Source organism: Fistularia commersonii, chromosome 17 (assembly GCF_037954325.1).
Source record: "Fistularia commersonii isolate RoL2024-O1a breed Wild chromosome 17, RoL_Fcom_v1.0, whole genome shotgun sequence".
Taxonomy (NCBI): domain Eukaryota; kingdom Metazoa; phylum Chordata; class Actinopteri; order Syngnathiformes; family Fistulariidae; genus Fistularia; species Fistularia commersonii.
The window spans coordinates 8490676-8517727 of NC_141300.1; the positions used below are offsets into that span (position 1 = coordinate 8490676).

The 27052-nt window shown below is 39.5% G+C and overlaps 1 protein-coding gene across 3 annotated transcripts in view; it reads right to left on the reverse strand.

Annotated features, from left to right (window-relative positions):
- Nucleotides 1-5825: 5825 nt before the first annotated feature.
- det1 (DET1 partner of COP1 E3 ubiquitin ligase) overlaps nucleotides 5826-27052 on the reverse strand; it is a 29591-nt gene continuing 8364 nt past the window's right edge. The window contains exons 1-10 of one of the 3 annotated variants that reach the window (XM_086163908.1): nucleotides 19888-19957; nucleotides 17748-17766; nucleotides 17295-17625; nucleotides 15515-15781; nucleotides 15233-15445; nucleotides 14760-14983; nucleotides 13520-13649; nucleotides 12825-13015; nucleotides 10327-10518; nucleotides 5826-9458 (exon numbers count right to left, since the gene is read on the reverse strand). In XM_086163908.1, the coding sequence (XP_086020034.1) occupies nucleotides 9269-9458; nucleotides 10327-10518; nucleotides 12825-13015; nucleotides 13520-13649; nucleotides 14760-14983; nucleotides 15233-15445; nucleotides 15515-15781; nucleotides 17295-17543 (1656 nt within the window). In that variant the 5' untranslated portion in view covers nucleotides 17544-17625; nucleotides 17748-17766; nucleotides 19888-19957 and the 3' untranslated portion in view covers nucleotides 5826-9268. Of the gene's footprint in view, nucleotides 9459-10326; nucleotides 10519-12824; nucleotides 13016-13519; nucleotides 13650-14759; nucleotides 14984-15232; nucleotides 15446-15514; nucleotides 15782-17294; nucleotides 17626-17747; nucleotides 17767-19887; nucleotides 19979-27052 lie in introns of those variants that run through there. The other 2 variants (XM_086163907.1, XM_086163909.1) reach the window with 2 other exon arrangements.

The window sequence follows — 27052 nt, forward strand, 5'->3', positions numbered from 1 at the left end:
AGTCAAGTGTAAACTCCATTTGCAACACGACATATAAATCCAGGAGATACCAATGTGCAGGAAAGTGGGTATCTGAAAACCAAATTATGATTATCAGTCCAAAAACAGAAAGTACCTTCACTCTGCAGTCATCTGTTGTGGGGACAGGAAGAGAGGGGGTGCAGGTGAAGGGAGCAGAGGCTGCAGTTCCTGGCTTTGTCCAGCTGGTGGAGAACTTTGATCACCTGTTGCTGTTCATCCCCTCACTTCTGTGTTACTTAGATTCATGATGTGATATAAAAATGCAGAAAAAAGTCTATATTTGATCGATTTTACTCTTTACAGAGCCAATTTTGATAAGTCTGTGCTCTTCTTTTCAAAGAATACACACATACACACACACACATACATATAGACATTTATGTCCTCGCTGCCAAAAATTCAGAACAAAATATGGTCTAAACAAGAGGCCCCCGTCTCCTAATCCTTTCTTCAGCTTCCTTCTGCTGATGTTGCAGCAGGTTTGTTTGGACTTTATTTTTAGGATGGTGTGAAGCCTCCCCTGCAGAGCTCCACCTGAAACCCCAACTGTTGTTCAGTCAGGTGTGCGTATGTGTGTGTGCTGTGTATCCCTGCTGTGTTGACATTAATCTATTTACACAGTCACATGTTGGGGGCTTTCTTCCTTTTTAGGGATAAAAAGAAAACCCCCGTTATGTAAATCACAACAGTGCAGGTTGAAGACTCGTGGAAAGGTTAGGTCTGGGCCGAGGACGTGTCTGTGCTCTGAAGTGACAGAGATGCGTGTGTCTCAGGAGGACACGGGGAGATTAATGTGTGCCCACATGCAGGCCCCCGACCGAGCATGTCTAGGACAGATATGAAGTCACTCAAAAATATCTGCGGCTAAACACATAAAAACACACACACATCACCCCCCACCGGCAGGCGGTGTATTTGTCTCAGTGGGGGGGCGCCCCAGAGGACGTATGTGTATGTATATATGCGTGTGGGTTCGTCTATGTACGTGCGTGTGTGCGTATTTGTGTATGAAGCATCTGATCCATCCCCCGAGTCAGCTGTGGCCACTGATAACACACATGAAAGTGTGAGTCAGGTTTCTGGCTCATAGGTGCATGTTGTGTGTCTTCCGTGTGCCAGGAGATGCCCCCACCTTTCAATCAAATATTTGCGGTCAATACGACACCCCCCTCCATCCGCCGACCCCCTCTTCCCTTCACCTTCTTTTAAGTGTGCTCTCCCTTTCTCCCTCCAGCCATTAATTGGTGCGGGTGCGATATCATGGATCTCACCTTGAGTCTCAGATCAAAGCGACCATCTCTCAATCAAATACACAAACAGCTGGAGTGTTAATCCATTTGATATGAAATGTTGACACTGCTATAGTGTTTTTTTGCATTGTGGGACAAGACTGGTGTGCTTGAAAAAAAAAAAGGGAAAAAAGAACAGGTAAGGGATATGAAGGAGCAAAGGTGGACATCAGGTCTCGCACTTACACTTTTGTGTGTGTGTGGGTGTGTGTGTATGTGTTGTCACTTGGGGTGAGATAGTTCCCACTGGATCCAGGCGAAACCACTCACTTGTATTGATTTTGTTATTTTAGATTAAAAATCGTGCGCCAGCACAGGCCACGGAAAAGAGGGTCTTTCAGGGCAGGTGGTATCTGTCTGGACATGCGTTTTATCTGATTTTCGGATTTACTTCAGTGATACTATCGGGTGGGGAAACTGCTCATGCTGCACGCTCCTATTCCAGGATCCATAATACAAGGCACAGAAAACAAATATCACAAGTGACTTATTTTTGAACAAATAACATTAAACCAGCATTAATTGTGAGTAGAAAAAGAATATTGTCAACAGTTTTGGCCTCTGGTAATGTCCAATTACCCATGCAATATAGTCAAAACTATATTTGCATTGCATGCAATGACAAAGTATCCCGCCTCATTATTATGCTGAATCTGACCTTATGAAAAATTTCATCTTGAGATCCCGGAGTGTTTTCCAAGGAAACGTGTAGGTTTTGAGTTTAAGTTTGGAGATTCCTGAAAAAAATGTCAAGTCAGCGGGGAGAAGTACATGAACATATGTTTTCATTGCAAGGCATTCGTACATATTTCACCTAGAAAATACAATACATTTAATAATTTGAAGAAGCTATTGATTTTTCATTTTATATTCAATGATTAAATACTATTACTAAATACTATTGGCTGCAGCACATATTAGATGTTTTGTAGATGGACATGTACAGAGGAGAGATGGTGAATATGTAAGTAGAAGGATGCTGAGGTTGGGACTTGAGGAACACTGAAGAGGAGCTTTATGGATGGAGTGAAAGAGGACAGTGAGAGAAGAGGATGCAGAGGAGAGGGTGAGATGGAGGCAGATGAATCGCTGTGGCAACCTCTGAAGGGAGCAGCTGCAAGGAGAAAGAGGAAGATTATTGCCTACGGCCACTGGGAGCTCCAGTGAGCAGCGAGAACCAGCACAAATCCTGCGTATGGATCTGACCGCCTTGGGAAGCCAACACATTGACAAGATCATTTTATAGAAATAAATTCTTTCTCTGTTGTTGGAAAAGCAGCACAATTCAACTTTGGTGAGGTCTGACTTGAGTTTTTACCTATGCCCGCCCCCAATATTTTCAGTATTTTGGTTTGTTTGCCTCATATATATGAGATTTTATTGAAAATCCACATCCTGCTGCAATTACAAAGACCTCAAATCAGCCAAATGCATTGAGATTTACTGGAAAAACCCATTCGCACTCAGAGTAACAGGGATGCTTGAAGCCTTTGCCAACTGTCATTGGGTGAGAGGCGGGGTTTACCCTGAACCGGACGGCAGTCAATCGCTGGACAATTTTTCCAAATACTCTTCTGCATGATATGGGGGGAAACTGGAAAGCCATGCAGAGGACATGCAAACTCCAGAAAGGTCTGTGGGAACTGAACTGGGGTCCTTCTTGCTCTGACGCAGAAGCGCTAACCATTGCGCCATTGCGCCACACCCCTGAAGAAAGTCCCCTGAAAATAAAGAAAAGAAAAAGGCATTAGAACAAGGTAACAGTTACATTTGTCTTTAGTATTATGAAATTAGGTTACTTGGTCTAATAAAGTATTTATCGTGTACGTATATAAATGAGCTTAAATGAACAAATAACACTCAAAGGTGCTCTTTCGAATTGTTGTATTCCTTTATTATATATACTGCTTATGCTACACTCTGGCTACTCTGGGTCATCATTGGGTGAGAGGCAGAGTACGCATAGAGACCAACATCCACTCATTGTTTCGAGAGGGAAATGTATTGACAGATGCTAGAAAAGTGATGGGAAGATGGAAAGAGTACTTTGAAGAGCTGATGAGTGAGGAAAATAAAAGAGAGGGAAGGGTAGAAGAGGTGACTATTGTAGACCAAGAAGTAGCAGAGATTAGTAAAAGTGAAGTGAGGAAAGCAATTGAAGAGGATGATGAGTAGAAAGGTAGTTGGTCCTCATGATATACCTGTGGTAGTGTGGAAGTATCTAGGAGAGACAGCAGAAGAGTTCCTGGCAAGATTATTTAACAGGATTTGAGAGATTGAGAAGATGCCCAAGGAATAGAGAAGAAGTGTGATAGTGCCCATTTTTAAGAATACAGAGGATGTGCAGAATTGTGGTAACTATAGAGGGACAAAGTTGATGAGCCATACAATGAAGTTATGGGAAAGAGTAGTGGAAACTAGACTGAGAGCAGAAGTCAGCATTTGTGAACAGCAGTATGGGTTCATGCCTAGAAAGAGTACTACAGATACAGTATTTGCTTTGAGAATGTGAATAAAGAAGTATAGGGGGGGGGGTACTTTAAAACAAATACTGTAATCAATTCATATTAAATATCCATTTATGAGATGAGTGAAGATGTAGAAAATTACAGTGACCTGCAGAGGAACAGAACAATGCTGTTCTTCTCCAATGAAGTGGACAGAACAGTCCCGGCGTCAGGATCACGGCGTGTGGAGAAACCACAGCTGTCACCCTCAGAACAATAAAACTGTAGCTCTCCAGTCACCGGGGGACATACTGGCTGCATATCGTGTTGGAGGATAATGAAAGCCCCTTCTTGCTAAATCTGCTCTGACCTTTTTTTTCCGCTACTGCCTGGAATCCATATCATTATCTGTTCTGGACGCCCAATCCATCGTCTTCTCCTCGCAGCTTGAGTGACCACATGCTCCCCTCCCTGTCTGTCACTGTTTGTCAGCCGTTCTCAAATGTCCTCTGGTGCTTTTGCTCAATCATTAACATCTGATTTTGAAAAGAGGGAAGGAACAAAAAGGATCCGCCTCGGATTTTAGCGAAATAAAGGTCAGCGGCTGTCGGTTTGAAAACGCCTACTCTTTGCCAGGATCTCAAGTCAGTCAAAATATGAGGCTTTTTAGGAATGTTTTTCATCTTTCAGATGTGATGAGTACTTCTGACCTGGTGATTGAGGCTTCTCGTGATTGTGGGCTTTTATTTTTTCCATCCCTGACCAGTTCTGTATGAGAAATACATATTTTGGAGAGATAAGTGGGTAAATCAACGCCAAAGCCTTTCAAACCATGTTTGTAGGCTGTTCTCTGTGAGCCATGATGGTTGGAGACCAAACAAAAATACCAAGGTTGCAGAAAACGGCAGCAATCGACTCGGAAGTATGAATTAATGAATTATGTACATCTTTATATTACTTACCCCATTTATGAGCTTCAAGATAAAATAGATAACTTCTGCCGGACATAAATAACATTTTCTACTTGAATAACTGTGTAGGTGAAATTAAAGGTGCTATTGCCACAAGTGAGGAAGAAGAGGATCATAAACTACAGGATTGATGCGCATTGTAGGTTTGTAAAGTAGACTTTGCATTTTCTTGTTTTCACAAGAACACAAATCTAAGTAGGACACCATCCAGAATGTGTCACATTTCACATGGACACAAATGGAATTAACATTTTTTTTGAAAATCAAAAAAAATGGACGCAGTTAATGGAAACCTGTCGACTGCTCTCGTAAAAGACTATATCAATACGGTTCAACTCCTGGCTTGAACTGCTGCACGCAAGATGTTGAACCGCATACAATCTGGTGTGAAGGTCTAGCTCCAGACCTTTCTCTATGTTTGGGAGGAAAAGGTTGGTCTTCTTTTCACCCAACAGACACCCTTTGGCATGGGAGCCAATCTTTCACCAGGAGACGGCTGCAGTCCCCCCTGCAGGAGGGAGTGATACTGCAGGCGGTTGGTCTTGTCAGCGGTGGGACTCGATAACAGTGGCGGGCCGTAACACTGCTGCTGCTGTTGCCAATTACCACCATAAAACCACTGACACTTCCTGCAGAAACTTCATTCCCTCGTTAAATCCTCTGCAATTACTCCCAAACAAAGCAATTATTCCTCGGCGCTGCAATTATTATTTATTTTCATTATTCACCAGAGCAATTATTTATTTGATTATTTATATTCTGCAAGTGCAATTATTCCCTCTCTCACAGATGCCTGCAGACCTCAGTATATGAAGTCATAATCCACTATACATTTATCTAAATTGTCTGTATTTATCAAAAACTACATCTATTATTGGTCCGGCAATTTGTCCTCCACTTGAGGTTTGTGTATTCATTGATACTCCTTTACGCTTTAACTTCCCTTCTATTCAGATTATACATGAAATTATGATTTGCAATATTATTTCTTTCATTTACTGATGTTTGTCCATTTGTTAAAGGTGCTGTGGAAATTAGTCAAACAAAAATGACATAAACATACCAGATAATGTACAACATCTAATAAAAACACACATTATAATAATCTATGATAATGAAATGAATTCTGTAAATTGAGGTCTTCAATTTTTAATGGTTAGAGTTTTCAAATTTTGCTGATGATACATCTCTGTATTTTTATACACATATTTGCATACTTTTTGACGATATAATAGAGATGAATCATGTACAATTGAGGCTAATAAAATACAACTAAAACTTAAACAAAAACATAAACAAAAACAAAAACCAAAAACATCAAATAAACAACCCTGCCCTGAAACCGCTCACTGGAAATAGTCAAATCCCGCTCTTCAAATCAAACGAATGATTTTAATCTGGTTCCTGTCCGAGCCCCTCACTCACCTAATAATTGGCACAAAGTCACTTAAATGATATAATACAAAGGAGTGTATTAATGGACATGAAGAGATTAAAGATGAATAAGCTTATACATTAATGCTCTTAATTAGAACAGTTTGCACATAATCACAAATCATTATCGTCCCAATTTGCTCCTTAATTTACTGCGGCTATGATATGTATTTAAGATGTCTAAATGTTAAGCCTGGATTTTAATTGTATTTCTCCTCATTTTAGCACCTGTATATTCTTTGTTTAAATATCAAGTCTGTTTCCATGTATTTTTCCATGCATTTTATATTCTGATTACATTTCATTAACTTCTGTCAAAATGTATCTACCTCTCTATTTATTGTTTGATTTTTAATTAATAATCATATCTTTTATTGTAATGGTTTTTAATCCATTCCTCCAGTATTTTTTATCAGTTTGAGTTTTAATTAAAGGCATTGCTTCAGGTATGTGTGTGTTTGTGTGTGTGTGTGATGGGCCATAAGGCTGTTGTTTTATTCTTTCAGCACTTTGTGTAACATTTAGTTTGAATGAAATGTGCTATACAAGCCTGATGAATTCATTAATCAAAACCACCAAGCTATCCTCATGGATATTCGCTCACTCACAATTTCAAGCCCAAAGTAAAAGATGCTCTGAATGAAAGCAAAGCTATATGGCCTTCCATTGAATATATAGTCTAAAATGCATTTGAATAAAGAACAAAGCAAATCTACAAATGCAGTAAAATTCCCTCCGTGTCAACCAGTTCATGCATTACCTGGGTCTGTTGTGTGTTTAGAGGCTGAATGGAGAAGGGGAGCAGTGCAACTAGAAACACTTAGGATTGTGGCCTTTTCTGGATTACATTGGTTGCGCTGTTTCCAAGACAACAGCAATTAGAAAAGACTTGGTTACCAAGCAGAGCGGTTATGTCTCCATAGCGACCAAGGTGAGGGAGCGAGAGCTGTGAGTTTACCTGATTCTTTGGAATGAGACCATACGACATATTTGTTATTGTATTGGGAAGCATCACGTGCACGTAAGGTTGAATATTCTCTGACTCAACATTGTCCTGCTCACTCACTGGCTTTTACATACTTGGATAAATCTCACAGCTGATATCTTTTTTTATTTTACTGCAGAAAACTGTTTACCAACAGAGGGTATACTAATAAAGGTTTAAAAAAAAGCACAAATGTCTTATGCATGTAGGGGACAAACCATGTAACCCACATTTTCTCGAAAGCACATTTTTGCAGAGAAACAATTTCTATAGGAGAGCATGCTGCGTGCACTTCCTGTAATTAGTTGATTATCACAGCATGTGGTCAAACATCAGCTTACACAAACACATAATGACAATGATATAACAGGCCTCCTTGAGCCTTGTTCTACACGATTAGGACTATGCTTGCGCCAAAATAAATAACCTCACCGGATGCTTCACCATCTCTCACCTATTTTCCAATTCTTTCTTCTTGCATCATCTTCTACCTGTAAATGCCTCCTTTACCCTGCGATAAACCCCCTTCAGTCAGGCTCACTCAGACACCTCCCCGGTTCACTGTAGTGTGTAATCAGAAGCCAGGAGAACACTTAATCCCTCAGCAGATGCTTTCCATACCGCCCTGACCCCTTGCAGCTGCCTAGGGGTGTGAGTATGTTTTTCTTTGTTTTTTTTACCCTCATATATGTTTATTATAAATGTATGCCTGTTCGAGTATGAGCAATATTGCATTCAAGTCACTGCAGTTGTCGGAGGTTGTGAGCGTTAGTTTATTTGCATATCGGTTTATGTATAAAGATTTGTGTTTATACGGTAACAGATGTCCTGCACCTTCAACTGCAGAAATAGGGAGACCATCTAAAATAGAAATATTATGTTACTCCACACTACAGATCGAATTCAGTGTATTAAAATTCAACATCACATTAACAATGTCTTAATCTGCAGTCCAAATTTGGGTTCACGATCCAAGTTCATCCTGGCTCATTATGAGCAGTGGCATTTAACTTTGCTAACAAGATGTTTACTGGAGATGCTGACAGGTGTATTCCAGTCTGCACAGCAAGAGCAGCAGCAGAAGCTAAGCAATTAGCTCTATTTTTAGCAATAATTTTTAAATACATGACAGCCATATTTAAAGTGTTAGGTCAGTACTCCAAAACACATGAAAACGTGATAAAGACCCATTAAAACATACCTGAACAAGTGTTTTCCCCTAAAGTCCTTAAAGAATGAAATAAAAAAAATTGCCGTTATTCGAAAATGGGCATTGATACAAGTCCAACTACATAAAATATACTCGGATCTATACATAAAAATACTTCTATCCCAAAGGTTCTGTATGCAGCACAAACTGTTTACCACACTGTGTTCAGGACAACTAGCCCTCAAAGCTGTAAATCTCAAGTATGAGCAAGTAAGCAAAATATAAACAATTTTATTGGCATAAAATATATACAAACAGCTGTAATATAAAAAAAGGATAGTAAAAACAATATACTATAAAAGAATCAAGTATTTCCCCGTTCATAAGAGAAAAACAAATGACGTTGACGAGCTGGTCATTCACCAACTTCACACACATTTTCGATATAAATATGTAGATTTCGGTTCAGTCTGAAAATGAAAACGCCTTTGGTTCCTTGTAAGAAATCTTGCAACCTACTTCTCTCACCTCCATCACACGCCTATTACTCTCTCTCTACACCTCCATTTACACTTATTCTCCTCCCTTCAACTCTGTCTTTGTTCTGTGGAAGATGGGGGAAAGCAGAGGCAAAGCAGTGGGGACGAAAGGAAAAGGCAGAATTGCCACCCTCTCGCTGGGGTGAAGGAGGGGTGGACGTAAGAGTGCCTGGTGTTTGCTGGAAAGAGGTGAGGGACAATGGTTCCATCAGGGGGAAAATGCAGGAAGAGGGCGACCGATTTCTCTGGAGGAGGTGAGGTGACAAACAGGACAAACCGCTTTGTGCCTCTTGATGAAAGATATGCTCATTGTGATGTCACCGGCAGATGCAAACAGTCGCCAGAGCGTTCTGTATTTGGTTTCCATGTGTGAGTTCCCAGGCCCTCTCATTTGAGGTTTTCACCTGGACGGATGCCGCCGCAAGACCACTCTCACACGCACACATGCCTCATGTGGAAATTTACCACATATTCTGCGTTGGTGCGCTGGACAGAGATGGCGAAGGGTTCAAAGGGATGGAAGGTGAAAGCAACCAGGCGTCGCACCGCGTGGTTCACCGGGCGACCCAGCAGGCCTGCCTGTATCTTGAACTTCAGCAGGCCGGAGTCCCGCGCATAAAACCTGGTGGGAAAGAGATATGGTCCCGAATTAGTTTCTTCAACCACTGCACTTCAGAAGCTGCCATTGTTTTCTGGTCTAGTGACCAACCATACACCAAGGGTGCAGTATTCTGAATAATTATTACAACCAGCATTACAGTTGCGATATGAATTGGCAAATGAAAGGGAATGATCATTTTCATGTCACACTTTAATTGAAAACATACAAACTTGATTTTGATGTGTTCCAGCAGGCTTTTAAACTATACAGCATAATACTGCAACACCATACTTTTGGAGATCCACATTATTATATTGAAAATTGAATTTTTATATGCATTTACAAAATAATTGGTCCACCCATCGCTTTTTGGATTAATTGTGCAGCCTTATATGGAAAAACCCACAGCAATGTGGAAACCAATTTAAGCCTCGACCTCCGGATAATTCTTTTTCATCTTCCTCGTCATGCCATCATGAGATTTGTCTTTCCTTTATGGAAGAAGAAAAAGTAATAGACTCAAGTTAAAACAAAACATGTGGCTTTTTTCTCAGCCAGTCCCTGAAATGACTGTAAAAAGAGTTGAACAATTTCACCCGACTTCCAGATGAATTTATCATTACAGCTTTCTAACCCTCTCTTAGGAAATGATTGACACTTCAGGTCATTTTACATATGGCAGTCATTTAAATAAAACACAAGCAGGTTAAGCCTGCAGCCAGATGACGGCAGGTATTCATTTGTGATACAAGGCTTCACCTTAACAATCAGATGCCTTCAGCTTGATTATAAGGGTTCTCCACTTAGCTATTGAAAAAGAAATAGAACACCAGATCCATTTCTCAGTTTTGTGTAGCATTATTTAATTCTAGGGAATTAAGGACTGTACCTGATTGGGTGGTCTCCGCAGGTTTTAGGCCTCTCCATCACAGATACCCACTTGTCATCATAGCTGAAGAGCGAAAGGTCGAGGTATGGGCTGCTGCTGTAGGACTGAGCGCTGATCGGCAGCTGACCCAGCAGTCGACGCACTGCCTCTGTGTGACCCCCGTACTTGGCATTTACGATTGTGTCTTTGAATCTGAGGGGGCAGAAAGAGGTAAAAGCATAATAACGGTGGGGACAGCTGTCCGTGACAGCAGGACATGCCGAAAAACTGTAAAAAAGAGGCCAGCTGCTCTCAAGAAGAGCTCCTAGGTCCCTAAACACAGCAGTATAAAGTTTAGCTGGTAATGTGTTTTGTGACTACTGTCGACACGAGTGTTGACAGACACTCCCGATTGGACAAGACAGAACTACGAAGTCGGGGTGATGAAATTAAACACACCGTGCCTTAACCTGAGCATTCTGCCCTCTTTTTCAAGAGTATGTGTATGAGTATGTGACACTGGGCAAGAGGGGCCAGTCTGCAAGTTTATCGCAGGGCTTTGCATTTTTGGTAGACATGCCTGCCCACTCCAGAAATCACATTCAAAACCAGCTGTAGTAGCCTTCAACGCCGCAGACCAGAAATGTCAAAACGTAAATCCCATGCAAAATCTTTGCTGGCTGCATTCAGACCAATTCTCTTGATTTTGCGATTGTACCAAATGGATCACGCAACTTGATTTATTATTTTCATTCTGTTTTTATCTTTAATCCTCAAGTTCTTTGAGGTGCCTTGAAAGTGTTATATAAACTGTGCGAGTTGCTCGCACATGGAGATGAAGCTCAAAATGAGGTCTGAAACCATCTGCTCATGTTTAATTATTAAACCATTCCTGCCGTAGAGCGAATGCCGACAAAAGTTAATGAGCTGAATTTATATACTAAAACGCAACAAGACCTAAGTATTAAAAGTAGAAATTAATCATCTGTGACATTTAATAGGTTCTTCTTTCCTTCTGGTGTCTTTTATACTTTGATGATGTTTGTGTACACATAATGTAGTGTTGTGGCATTTGCTAGACATATGAAAGAAAAATACAGCATCCCGATCCTGATAGAATTTTTGTGATCCCATCTTGTTTAGTACATGTGTGGAGAGTTTGGCGAAGAGACATGTGCAAGCAGGTCGGAACTCGTAGGGAAAAGTGTGATGTGTGAAAGTGTGACGTGTGAGAAAAAAAAAAAAAAAAAAAGTATCGTCAGAATGAAAGGAAAGGCGTACAAGACAGCAGTGAGACCAGGGATGTTGCATCAGAGGCTGTCATGGAGTAAAAGGTAGGCGATAGAACTAGATGAAGCCGAGATGAAAATGTTGAGGTTCTTTTTGAGCGACAGCGACGGATAAGATCAGAAATGAGTCCATTAGAGGGACAGCACGTGTTAGATCTTCTGGAGATAAAGTCAGAGACCGAGATGGTTTGGACATGTACAGAGGATAGATAGTGAATATATTGGTAGAAAGATGCTGAGGCTGGAACTGCCAGGAAGGAAGGAGGCCTGGAGGTAGACCAAGGAGGCAATACATGGATGTCATGAATGAAGGCATGACGTTAGTAGGTGTGACACAAGAGGATACAGATGATGGGGTTCTATGGAGGCAGATGATTTGCTGTGGTGACGCCTGAATTTAGCAGACAAAAGGAAAATAATAGGGTGATCTTGTTAGGTTCAGGTTTCAAGCCCAGCAAAACAATTATGAGAGGGCTGCCCTGCTTGCTGAGCCAGTGAAGCTCAATTTGAAACTACAGGTGCTAGAATCATGTTGGAACAAGTGTTTTTCTTTATTCAGATCAACTATTTTTTTTACTATTTTCTTCTAATGAATCACATCATCCTAAAGTCTACATACCATTTGCAGTCTTTTTGGTTTAAACTGTTGTGCGTTAAAAGTTCCGCATTCAACATTTTTTGGGGCCCCTTTCTGTTAAGGCCCTATGTGATTTTCATAGAAAACCTCTAAGTTTGGCCTTACACTTGCACGCACTACAAAGTGATATTGTTGTACATGCTCGCCAGGTTTGAAGCTGTCCTTTCTCTATCCAACATCACATTTTACTATTTGGAGAAGCCAAGTCCAAGCTGCTCTCTGCGCTCATTTCACCCTTTAGTTCCTCTTCCTTGACAAGGTCTACCTGTCTGCACTATCCTGTTCAGCTATGATGAGTATTTGGCGAGTTAAAGTTGCCATATTGATTCCCAACTGTGCAAGCTGTCTGAATATGCCTACTCTGTATCTTCACTGACCTAAAATTTCATCTTTGCATCCGGGCAGCCACTGATCCAGTCCCCTTTTACAAACACCATCAACAAATGGGTGAACACAATTATATGCAGTTTATTTTCCCCCTCTGTCAAGTGACCACATTAAACTCATCCACCCATTCACATGCAAAATCATCTTCCTAATGATATACATAACTTTGGCATCCGCATCTCTAACCCTATACCCGTGTGGCGTACCTTCTCTGGACCTGCCGTGCGTAGTTGTTGGAGGATGCAGAACAGGGGAACTGCACAGCCTGGCTGTGCAGAGTGGCGTTTCTGAACAGGTCGCAGAAATTCTCAAACAGTTCCAGCAGCTGGTCGGAGGTGTTCTCAAAGACGGCCAGAACCTCAGTGGAGACCATGTTGTAGACGACAAAAAACGATGGCTGCCAGAGAACGGGAGGCAATATAAGGGTGAAAAGAGACACAAAAGCCGACGATTTAAAAACAAAATAATAAGGAAAAAAATACATATACAGGCAACAAAATATACTATGATAGAGGTTTGCTATAAAAAGAACCATTACAAATAGTAGCTGATATAATGATGTATTTTCTAGCATGTTTTTAAAATGCGTATGAAAGTGTCTATTCTTTATTGGTGAATGAAAGCAGAGGTGCAACACATTCACAGAAGGGAAATAACACAAAAATACAGTTAATGTTAATTAGCTCTATTTGTTGTTATCATGAATGGGTTCTTATGAAGGAGGACTGCAGAGAATCTGTAGGAGTGAAGGTCCTTAGAGACCCAAGGAAGGAATCCCTTTTATACAGTGGTAACAAAAGACAAGAAAGAGGCAGGACAAAGCAAGAGAGAGAAGAGGGGGAGGAATTCAGACTAAGGTCATTGTGTATGTGTGTGTTTGCGTGTGTGTGTGTGTGCGTACCTGTGAAGGGTCAGTGACCCTGAGTGTGACCACATCCTCGCTGGTGTATTTAATGAAGAGATGATGCTCATCCAGCAGCTGCATCTTCCACATCCTTAGCCTCCTCAGTTGATCAAAAAACTGGAAAAATCTGAACAAAATCGTGACAGGAAACATTTTAACAATATTACCCTTGTGAGCATTCTGAATCCATATATGAAAAAGCATCTCAAATTGATTCTAGAGTACCACTCAGGGTATTGGACAATTCCTTTACTCATGGCAGCGTGCTTATAGACAAATAGATCCACAAATAAATTATTTGAGCAAAAACATTTCTCTGGTTAAGGTCATAGTTATTTAAATATTGGTTTAAAAAAAAAAATCCAGGAAACTTTCTAAGATCAAGAAAATGCAAAATCTTATTTTCAACAATGAAAAAAAATCAATTCAGTGTTAAAAAGTTGACACAAAATAAAACACTGTGTGGCAGAGTTTTCCATCATCAAAATCCTGTAATGTCCGAATGCAATGGGATGTCAGAGGGTTCTTTAACATAAGAATTTGGATTAATCAATGTTCGAAGCAGATTATTGTAACTCATGGGATTGTGCTTTAGAGCAGTTTGTCTGACTGCATTAAACCGGTAAACAATATTCTCATTCTCATGAAACTTGCAGAGCATGGGACTGGAGTCTAGGAAGGAACTATTCCGTTTCAGAGCAGATGTGAATAACTGTATGCAGGTTAAAAAAACTGAGTATCCACTTTGGTTAAAATTTTTAAGGATAAGTAAAACTAATAATAATTTGCAGCGTTTGCATATTAATTAAGGTTTGACTAAAAGTTGACACTTAAAATAGTCTCATCTTTGTATGTGATCACGTTGTGGTTGGAATGTCACGTTGGCATGCGTGACTATGGTGACGAACCTCTAACTGATGCAGGCTATCAGGAAGTGACATTTAAGCCACTGTGTGTGTCAGAGGGGTCTAATGTTAGCATTTATGTACAAAAAGTATGTAGATTGATAATTAAAATCCATGCAATGCAGGATATATGAAACATAAATCATATGATTTTGTTGTCCCCCTGCTTCAAACAAAGAATTACTGCATTGTTTCATGTCAAATATGCAGAATTCCCACCCCCTAACACGTTCATAAAAACAAGTCTAGCTTGCTACAAAGGACAGAAATATAGTGAAAATATAGCAGTCCTAGCCTGATCGAGAAGACAAAATATACTATATGTTGTGTACCTCCTCTTGGCAGTGGCGCTACCATCTTGCTCAGCCCTTCTCCAGAGGTAAACCAACAGCCTGTGTTTCAGGGAATTGATAGTTTTATCTGTGTATAGGCGTGGGAAGCCTGGCTGGCTCTCGGCCTGAGCCTCAGCGTAAACGGCAGACAGAGTGAGGAGGTCGTCCTCATAACAAAACCGCCCTATTGTCCGTACATCCAGAAACGTCCCCTCTGGAGTCACCTGAGATTAAAGAACATAATAACAAAACACGTTGTTCTTTACACGATTATAAAATGGCTCATTTGAAATCTAGAGATACATTACAAAACTATCTGCAAGACATAACCTCCAAGAAAATACAACAATAGCAGCCATTTTTAATACTCTAAATAACTTTAAGGACGGCAGGGGGAAAAAAGTGCATAGGCCCTCTAAATTTTGGGATACAGGTCCATAACATTTTTTGAATGAAAAAGGAAAAGGTCTCACTTGAAAGACATGGATGGTCTGCTGCTGGACAGACAGCACAGCCAGGATGTTTCTGTAGAGGTAAAGTCCCTGGTTGTGGGACAGGATGATCTTGTCACATTTAAAGGACCTGGTGTCACACAGTCTGCCAGTGTGGAGGTCGATAATATGGAGAGAATAATCCTCTAAGGGTGACCGAGGATTTGGTGTCACAGATTCGTTGTTGCGATACACCTGGTTGAAATGAATTTTGAGTTTTCATATGGCTAACAATAACATTTTTCACAAATTAGATGTCAATACCTCAAAGAAGTAGGGTGGAGGCTCCTCTGGAACATACACGGCTGACCCAACAATGACGTAGCGGCAGTCGTCTGTGAAAAGGCTACACTCTCGATTGAGGTGTTCTCCATTCGAGGCCACATTAGTTACATGGAGAAGTGAGAAGAATCGTTCAAACAGGCGACCACGAATATTGAGAGATCGCTGATCATTGGCTGTTAGGAGAGTCTCTCCCTCTTGGCCTCTCAGCAGGTCCTGAGCTGCCTGGCATCCTTGGTACTCGTATATCTGTAAGAGAATATGAGAGCTGGCAGTCAGCCTTTCCTGCTTCATTAGCTCTGGGAAATGGAGTACGTCGCCTATTACAGTTCTGGTCAATATGCCAAACAATGACACAAATAATGAAGAGGCCGACCAGATTGTACCTAATTCTTATTTTAGCAGTCATAACAATGATGAGTGGTTGAAAGGGGAGCTTTGGAGATGATGTTTCTTCCTTTAAATACTACAAAAATGCAGGGCAATTTCATTCTGACTGGCATTTGTCGACCGTCATGTCTAGTAGGCTTTTACACTGAAAGAGCCGGTGATTTAGTCATAATATGCGTTCAGCAGAAGAACAGAAAACAAGGATGTATATTATCAAAATTTCTTGAAAAGGAAGATGGATTATAAAAATGACAGCTATGGATAAAGGGATGGCAGATAAATTTAGTTAAGGCACAACTGGCAAAATAACACGATTTTTGGCACTAACAATACTCTCCCTTTGTCGCTGGATTTGGGTCTGATATATCCAGTTATGAATGGGGATCGGTCACTGTTTCTATTCTAACATCCCAGTGACGTTCTTTTTGGGCTCAGGTGGACAGCTTGACATCAGCATTGTATCTTCTTCAATTACAACTCGATGAAAGAAATTTTGAATTCCTTCCAAAGAGTTCCTTTTTTGACAACGGAGTGCACTTTCTCAACCTCCCATTTTGTTTCTTAATAAATCCGCATGACTTCCCATGTTATCAACTAATTTGAGCTATGTGATAGACGGATGGGTGCATCGCCAGGGGGCTTTTTTGGGAATATTTTGTAATTTTTATTTGGGTCCTAGGCCTCCTTGAAATATCAGTTTTGTAAATAATTATCCACAAGCTAATTGATGAAGTGGAAAGGGTTGACGTGGAAAGGGTTTGGCCGTGCACCGGGCTATTTTCAGGAGCAGTGTAGCCCAGTTTGCTTGCAGCAGACACAGCTAGATGTTTGGATTTGTTACACATGGTTCTTGAATTCATCACTTTTTTCTTGACTAAAATAGCTTCTGCTTCCTGTAGAAATATCAGCGGTTCTAGTTAATTGGCAGTGAAACACAGGAATGGACAGTGTTTTTTTTTTTTTCAGATCCACTATTTGCAAGCATCACTGCTTCTTGTTCCATTCAACAGTTGAACAAGAGCACACAAACATAATTGCAATCGCCTGTTGATGGGCTGATGTGGGTGGTTGGAAAATTTAAACGTATCACTTATCACCAAACCTTATTACATACATTGTGCAAGAGGCACAAAGGTCCAAGAGGACTTGTTTTCACATCTGACCGTAGAGAAAAGCAGAAATTGCTCCATCCCTGGTGCAGATTGACTAATCTTCTTTGTCCCCTTTCTAGTGCTGATTGAAAAATCAGTTCTTCAAACAAGAAATCACAGCATCATTAAAAAATGCCACACTAAAATGTGTCAACTCAATAGTATCCGGGTCAAGTCCTGGGGGAAAAAAAAATACATGGTTCAGTTTAGACTCTACTTACTTCCAGAGATGTCTGGTCAGATGAGAAGGCGATGAAGCACCGACCGTCGGGTGAGAACTTCCTGAGGAAGCATGGTGGCTTCTCCACATTGACCACAGTGAAGTTAGGAAACAAGTTCTGGTGGAAGCAGCGGACTCTATACCAGTGAGCTCCAGGTCGGCCCGAGCAGATACGACGCCTCTCAAGACGGTGCACCACATTCTGAATTTGGATCCGTCTGGGCTTCAGGGTAGGGGCGTCCTCATTCATGGTTATGGAATGGCGGCTGGCATTTGCTGGTACAAGCAGCGAGTACAATCAAACAACTACATCACAATTAGAGTCCAGGTACCTGTGTGTTCAGGTGAGGATGCAAAAGGAAGGAAAAAACAGATGACAAACAAATTACAGATTTTACATTTGTGAACCATTTAGATATTTAGTGATTTGATGAATTAATCACTTTTCACTCACAAATACTATACAATCCAAGCTGCAGGGGAAAAAAAAAAGAAAAATAAGGATTTTTCAAACTATTTGAACCATTATAATCCAAAAAACGGGTTATATTTTAAAACAATAAATACACACACACACACACACACACACACAAACATAGGTCCACACACTTGTAAATGCACACAGATATTCTCAGAAAACTTTCTTGGTTTTTACAGAGTTCAACTACTGAAAGATAACTCCGGGCTGCATTTTGAGTCAAATAATAGTGGTCTCACTAGAGTTTAGAGTCAAAGTGGCTCCCACTGACTTGACTAAAGTAACAATTTCCAAATGAGTGGGTGGCTGAACAGGTGGAGTTCATCACAGCTCCTACAAACTCTGAACGTTGATATAAGGTCTTTATGTTAATTGATAAGGAAATCCATCACATCCATAACCACTCTAGTCCAGTGTGCATAAGTGTATTGTTTGTTTAGCCTATTTCATTTAATCAATTTATTCATCACAGAAAGTGACGTTACTGCCTCCTGACCTGCATTTTGCTCCCCATAATAACAGATAATTGAATTGTGATTACTTTGTTTCTTATTGGGCACGTTCCTTTGGTTTCTGAATGGCTTTCCAGAGGAAAAAAGGCTCACAGTGCGTCAGTCTTGGAAAAATGCTAATGGTTCTTTGTGCAATTATCCCTGACCAAAGAGTCTTGTTGAAATGTTGTAATTTGCCATAAAAGCATATGCAGTTTTGAGGGAAAAAAAACACTGGTTTGAAAAGAAAAATAAGATATGAGTGGCAGAAAGGATGTATAATTAGCCACTTGAAAATATAATTTAATTTTCCTTGTATAATATGCCTGATTAAACTTGAAACTGGAGACTTGGATGAGTAATTGTACAAGATAAACAAAATCTGTCCAGTCAAAAATATTTTTCTTAATGCTCCTCAGCTGGACTGAGCACTACTATGTAAAACACCACAAAAACCATGCCAGCTTAGAACACTTGTGTATTCACTGACCCAAGTCGAATCAGACATCAGTTATCTATTTAATTTTAAGTTAAATGTATGAGTTTTAAAAGTAGAATAAGGAAACCAACCCAAGCATGATGTTTTTTGTCTATACCTTGCTCAGGAAAAGTTATCTAGACAGGAGCACAAAGAGAATGCAGTCCTGCACAAAGATGTCAAACTTTAAAAATAAACATTCGAGGCCTGTTCAGTCACGGCAAAACCAAAAATTTATCAAAAACCAATGTTGAAAAACACAACATGATAAGTCAATTCAGTTTGGTGCTGCTTTCAGTAGCTCCTGCATCATGTGCCCTTAGATACACATTATCTTGTTCTTATATATGTCTGGTGTATGGAGTGCAAAACACAATACTGACTTAAAGGCCATTGCACAAATATCAATTTCAACACAAGAGAAGATGCAGTTTGAATTAATGAATAACAGCAGCATTTAATTTTGTTCAATGTGGCTTAACCTGCTCATTCAGCACATTCAACGGTGTAAAGAGCAAAGTATTTCATAAGAATATTTCATTCATTTAGATCTAGGATGTGTTTTTTAAGTGTTCCCTTTATTTTTTTGAGCAGTGTATATATATACACACACACACACATATATATACATATATGGGCGCGCACACACGTATCTATTGTACATGCCAGATTAGTCTCATACTGTTGGATGCATTTAACAAATCCTTACTTTGTAAACCCTTTAGCGACATTTGACTGGGCTGTGCTGTAAATTTTGTACATATAAACTATGGGCTTAATGATTAAAAAACAAAACAACAGAGGTGGATTCAGCAGTCTCCTGATCTCTGTCGAAATTGTTTCGTGACAGTATCGAGTCTCAACTACCTTAAAGTGTAAATGATGCTAAGCCGGGACGACATTTAGACGTGAATTCAACTGCATTCAGTCTTCGGTTTGTAACACCGGAATTCTAGTCGCTTAATCGCTGTTTTTAAAACCTAAATCACGCCGCTATCGGCGTCTTTCTGGATACTTCAGCTTCGGCTCATTGTGTTAGCAGCAGCTAACAGGCTCGCTAGCTTGAAGCGAGCATTAGCTTTCACAACCACTCATTACAACAACGTTCAGCTTCATTTCCTCCGTGAAGTTCGAAAATTACGCAAACCTGTCACATTTCTGCCGGTGTCCGACTGAACAGTGCACTTCTGTCAAGGCTGGAGCCGCTGTGATTGTTATGGGTCAACCGCGGAGGCACCATAGAAGAAGAGAGCGGCATTTGTCTGAAGCGGCGCTCACGGGCCGCCGACCCCAACAGCGCCCCCATGTTCTCCGCGGAACAAAATAGTAATGCACCCTGGAGCAGCGATATATGATAAGATTGTGCTGTGGTTTCAAAAGTGTCAAATATAGTGAGCGATGATATACAAAATTGCAATACATTTCAACAACGCAAATACTCACGCTCTGTTCGTGCGGTTTAATCAGAAAACCGTGTTGCGGATGTTCTCACACTATAGCCGCCATTCGGCCGCCAAGACGGAAATAACATACAGATATCGCCATCTCAAATCCCTGGGAGATCAACAAGGTAACTTGATTGGGCATCACTCAGGAAACCAGTAGTAGTTATACCAGTGTCAAAGTGGCACTTGCTCACATTATCGAAGTGCCAATTTTCTTATCAGCAGGTGGGTTGGCAGGTGAAGCTTTGAACATAATTAAAATGGTTTCAGCTACACTGAAAAGAAAAGTCACATACCTTCAGCTGCCTTGTTCCTCTGCTCTTGTACCTGCAGTGTTTTTGTTGGGCGTATTTCATTCAATTGATTTGTTTATAAGATTACGCAACATTAATGCCCTCTGACCTGGGTTTTGCTGAGCATAATAGATAATTAGATCATGATTATCACATTTCTCATGCGGCTTGTATGGATTGAGAATAGATTAATAGAAAGTAAGACTCACAGAACGTTGGTCTTGGAAGACTGCTAATGGTTCTTTGTGCAATTATCCCTGACGAAAGAGACTCATTTAAATGTCGTAATTTGCCATAAAAGCACATGTAGTGGGCATCGGAGGGCAGTTTGAAAAGAAAAATGAAGAACTGAATAAAGAGAAGAATTTGAAATTATCCACTTGAAAATTTAATGGCATTTTCCTTTTAAAACCTGTACTTCTAGATGTAAATGTGTCTTTGTGCAATATTTTGATGCATGAGTGCATGTGTTTCTTGTTGTTTCTAAATCATTGGTGAGTGCAGCAATGTGAGTGCACGTGTTTGTGTGTAACAACAATAAACTGCATGAGAGTAATTCAAAATTGAGAGTACCTCCCATCCTCCAGTTTTTCTTGTTATTTTCTGTCTGATAAATGCTCTGCACACAGGACCCTCGCTTGAGCTTTTAGCATCCGCTCATGAAGTAGAGAAGAACCTGAGAGTCTACATCTGAGTGTTTTTAGACACTTTTTAGCCTTTCTGCTTGAAGACTGTGCCTATTGAAGATCACTTTTTTTTTCATCTGTCTGTGCTTTTGTTGGCAGTAGCCATTCTTCTCTCTTCTCCACATCCTCCCTCCCCTAAGTGAAACAGCACAGACATTTTGATCTCTATAGCAGGCTTTTGGCAACTTCCCTATAATCCATAAGCACTGGAAAACTTCAAATTTTCAGTATGAGAAAATAACAGATGCTCAATAATAAATAATTATAAAAAATGTTATAAAATAATCGCTGCATAATCAAACTAGCATGACATTTCAGGGGATCGCAGAGAAATAACCCAAAAAATTGGTAACAAAAGAGGTTTCCATATGTATTTCATCTCAAAAATAAAAAAAGAAATAATTTTTTTTCATGAAAATTCAAGGCAACTGTAAGAGATGCGTGACAGATTCTATCAATTTCCACATTGTATGAATATGAGACTGGAAGATCAAAATAAGACCATTTTTCTGTACCCAAAACCAAGTAGGGACAATTTACATACATGCATGCACAGACAGCCACATGCACACAATCGCACGCACGCACACACAGACACACTCACAGGTTTTCTTATAATAGAAACAAAATAACACATTTCATATTAGAAACTCTTCACTTCTCATGTCCAAGAGATGATTAGTGAAACTTTTTCAAGCAGAAAATAATAAAGCTGAACAGAATCAACTGCCTTTGCCATCATATGAAAACGGAATTTTATACAAGAGCATATACATAGACAACCGGGTGGAAAGTACCGAGCAAATTCATTGGACTAGATAAAATCCCACTGTAAAAGGCACTTAGAAAAGGTTACTCCAGGCATGGGGAGAAAATAAATACATTCTTTACCATTTTCTCCATCTTATTTTCACAGTGTTTGGCATTTACCAACAGCTTTTAACTTTCCGATCCAGCCTCATTTTCAAACACAGTAGGACATTTTAGCATTGTAACTCTCCAAGCTTCATGCAGCTGAACATTTCGTGCCGTTGTGACAATGGATGATTTCTTCTTTTTGTCTGAGAAATTATAGTGATCACAAATGCATTATGGCAGGCCCGATGTGCCGCAGCCTCCTGAGCAGTGCTGAGAGTGGACTTCCGTACTATAAAGTGGATGGGGAGAAATGAGGGTCTTTCTTTCTCCTACATGGATGGATTAATGAACCATTCAACTGGGTCGGGGAAAAAAAAGTGTTCACACTTTTTAATGATAGCACAAATCATGCTTTTAATGCATGAATGAATGCAGGATGAATCATGTACCATAAAATCATGGTAGCCACCCCGAACAGACAATTAAGTCACAACCACTTAATAGATGATTAAATAAGATATTTCACTTTATTTTTACTGTATAATCTAAAATTCTTGATTCCTCAACATACATATACACATGCTTTTTGACATCGTAGGTGGAACATTAAGCACTTTTTAGAATGTGTTTTAGAATACATTTTTCTACTTGATAATTTACTGATGTAAGTTCAATGCAGATTATTATGAGACGGAGTTCAACAGGTATCACCCCAAAAGATACCAGTTGTGGTTCAGTTACCCAATTTTTGTAAAGGACTCATGAGGAGTTCATCTTTACTTCAAGTGTCAGCTCATTATCACGTTCTCAGATGTTCCCACATTGGGCGGTGCACATGGCTGGAAGTCCAAGCTGATCATTATAAATCAAATAGAATTTGAAAATGATTAGGAATAGTTTGTTTGAACCTTACTTCTGAAACAAAGTGAAGATGTTACGCGATCGGACATGTTTTGTCAATATGTATTTTCTGAATTTTACATTAATCGTTTTTCAGTATTCTCTGATCACATATTTTTTTCCCAGGTAATTTTTTTTTCTAAATTTGTTTTTAGAAATAACAGGAACATAGCATATGTGCACTAGAAGGAAATCACACAAAATAAACCATAAACTGTCTAAAAAAAATAATCTCAAGTTCACCACAAAATATCAAAAGATATCACATTGAAGTAAATAAAATATCATAGAACAAATAAAAATGCTGAGTAAAATTTAAAGACAATATAAATTCACCTCTAAATCCCTCACACATAAATATTGTGTGAGGAACAAGTACTATGTCAAATGAGGAAAGCCAACAGTGTTGGCATCATTGTTAAAGAACAGCTTATTGAAATAAATAAAATAGAAACATAAACAAATAACTAACTAACTAACTAAATATGTGATGAACATAATTTAAATTTGAACTTTTTCTGGAAATTTAAGGAAAATTCAGATCATATTTGACTATATTAAGTCATGATAAAGTGATAATTTTTTCTGCAGCAAGAGTCTCAGTCTGTGTTCAGCAGGTTATCATTTAGACCGTGAGGAGGAAAGTATTCTGAGTATTCAGCGGAGGGAAAACTCGATCATAAGAATACTGCATGTACTTTGATTAAATCAAAACTGAATAGTACTAAACTGTGTGTTATGATGAATGGCAACAAATTTAATACTTGAACGGCCATAAGTATTGAAATTTGGAACCGATTTGATTTCAGATAATAAAGTGGGGACTTAAAAAATTAAATACAATCATAATACAAAGCGACTCTCAAAAGTTAGCATTTCAGGTCTATTTCAGAGGAAGACATGAAATAAGAGATAAAAAAGGACACATTAACTTCGGCAATCGTTTTTATTTGGTGTCTTCAGCCAGAGTACTTTCAAGTGTTTTGAAAAAGAACAGAAAAAAAGTAAAGCTGTGCAAACATTTTCTTTGAATGTGTTGCCTGCAACAAATTGTGCAGAAATAGGATTTATGGTGAAATAAGAATTACTACAAAAGAAACACCACCCACAAAGAAAATTGTATACTTCTAATAATAATTATAATCAAAAGTATATGTTTTATAATTATTATATAATAATTATTAATATTATAATAATTATTCCTAATAATTCCTCTGTATACAAATATTTAATACTGAATTGTTCTATAATCAAATCATTTTAGCGATACACATAACAGGTTACATACACCACAAATTTTTTTTCTTCCAAACAGAAGTTTGATTCCTCTCAGAAAACTAGGGGATCAGATTGAAGCATTAGGAAGAGGCCACTGTTGTTTCTGCAATTTATCGTAATCATTATGATGAGTATTATTATTAGTAGTAGACATATCATTCTGTTTACTAATTTTTGGGAGTTTTTTTTTTTCTCCCTCGACGCATGGGCCAAATCACGGCTAATTAAGCTGGCATGGGAAAAGGTTCATGCGCACGCACATGCGCGCACACACACACACACACACACATCCATACTCTGTGTGTACAGCTCAGCTTCATTCCTTTCTTAACATTTCAAGTTGGACCACCCTCGGACTGATTTTGTTGAAAACGAAGGTTTAGTTAAATTAATTTGCACATTGAACAAAAATGGGTCTGCCATACACATGTCCTGCAACCTGATGTTATTCATTTCAGTTTAAAAATGACTCTTCAGGTTCAGGAAGCTGTTCCCTATGACCGCCGGTTGAAAGGAGTGCCTCCCGCTCCATGTTTCACATTTTCATTTTCAATTTTCCTCAAGTGAGGATTAATTTTAGATTTGAGTTACCAGGGGGAAAGAGAGGACAGAGAAACTGCATCAACCCAGAATGTTTGTCGGTCTCACTTCAGTGTTTATATTACTTATGTAATGTGTTATTTTGTTTAATTACCCGCCCCTCTCTCTCTCTCTCTCGATCAATGTAGATAACAGAAGCCTGTCATTTTACACTTACAGTGGTGATTTGTATTGTCTCTCAGATGCATTTATTGACTTTCTCTTGTGTTCATCATTTCAAACTGCCATATTTGTCTGTGTTCATCTCTGCATCCAGTCATCCGGAGCAGAACAGAGACAAGTGGCAAACAACAGGTGATCGCTGATCATCAACGGGACAATTATTTTCCCCAGGGGTCAAACTTTCCCCTCATCGGGTGAGGAGCACGAGATTTAGGGGGACACAATCATTTTGTCCTTTTTCCTCAAAGAAAGAGACATTGAATCCAAAGGGAGTGCCTTAAAAAGAGGTCACCAGAACTTACTTCACCACAGACTCTTTTTCCCATTTCAGCGGGATGCGAGTGGCCTTGGTGGGGGACTGAGCGATTGTACACATTACAGCCTGGGTGCAACAGCTAGAGCCAAAGCAGGCCTGTAATTTTTGCCATTTGAGGGTGTGAGCTGAAATGCCTAGTGATGGCCACTTTTCTATTATTATTCCCTTTGCAGAGTGCTGGTTGAAGGAAACAACCGTGCTTTAAGAACACGTCCATCAGTCGCAGGCAGCATTTGGAAATGGTATTTGTTAAAGTAACACTGTCATATATTGTCCACTGTAAGGAGCACATAGAGTTGCAGATGTGACACTTTATCCGCATCTGTCTCCTCTTATTTTGTCAATGCTAATTCTGCGATTCTCCTGGACACTCTTCCTTATGTCCCGAAATAAACACCGTGCACGTGCTGCTCGGGAGGATTTTCTGCGGCTGAACAGTGGATTGGAAATTGTGTCTGGATGAATCACACGAAGGATCGTGTAGCTCATCCATAAAGTAGTAAGCTTTATCAGGCCTTGGCAACAGGAAAGCTCTATATCTGACATGGCTGTATATTCACTTTATTTGATTTTGCACCTCGTTGAACAAAACAGCAAAGCTCTCCTGTAACTGAATCAAGGAAAACATGTTTACTTTTATCCTGACAAGAAAAAAAGGAGGGGAAAACAAAAACAAACAAAAACTGCCCTTTGGTCACATGTGGAGCTGACGGTGTTTCTCCAAATGATATTTACATAGTTTGAAGTAGGTATCAGCATTTCAAGCTGATGTATCATTCCAAAGCCAATGACGTGATGATTATATTGCGCATCTCCGCCTTCTAGAAGAATTAGACGTTTGCTTTTGGTCTGTTATGATTCCTGAGAATTGTCAGGCTTACCATTTCTTATCATGAGGGAGTAAGAAATTTTGTTTAGCATCTTGTCATTAGATTTTCTCGGGATGAATTCCTTTTATCCTGCTTTCAGATGGATTCATTTTCACTGTGTTTGTCCCGAAAGGACAACCGCAGAAAAACAACAATTATTTCAACTGCCAGAAATAAAATACAAACAGAAAACTGGCCACACATAAACTAAATGGGGTTTCTCTAAAAAGTGTCAATTCTGTCACAATGCACATTCTTTTTTCAGTAGATGGAATATTCCGAATCACATTACAACAAGAAAGAAATCAAACGTATAAAAGGTACTGAAGTAGACATAAACTGAATCAATTATTGATTATTTTCTCATAATTCCCAATGTTTTTCCATGCGAAGCAGTGTGGCAAACTTTGAGTTTTACAACAGCAAATTAAAAGCAATTTGTGAAATTACTATCGTATCACGGGACCGCCCGTTTTAGGGTGACTTGGCTTGTTGCAGGTGTTATCAGTCATGCTTATGAATAAAGATATCTAATACCAGATGAATAGCCTTTGCATGTTAATATTATAATAGTGCTTGCTCTTGATGGATAAAATTGTTTACAGACCGAGAACAAATAATGTGAAAGGGAGGTGTGATTGTACAAGACTTTATTCAATAAACACCATAAGTGACAGCGATGGAAGCATCGGCCTGAAAATGTAAATCTGGTATTTAGGATGTGTTTTGGTCCTGCAATTGAGGGACCCTCTGACACATCCTTCTTTACCTCCATCAGATCTCTTTCACTCCATAAATGCCTTCTGTTTTCAGAACCACCTTCACATTTGCAGGTAAATGAGTTCTTAGTGAGTATTAACTAAGATCAGTGGCAGTTATCTGATCAGACCAGGTCACATGGAACA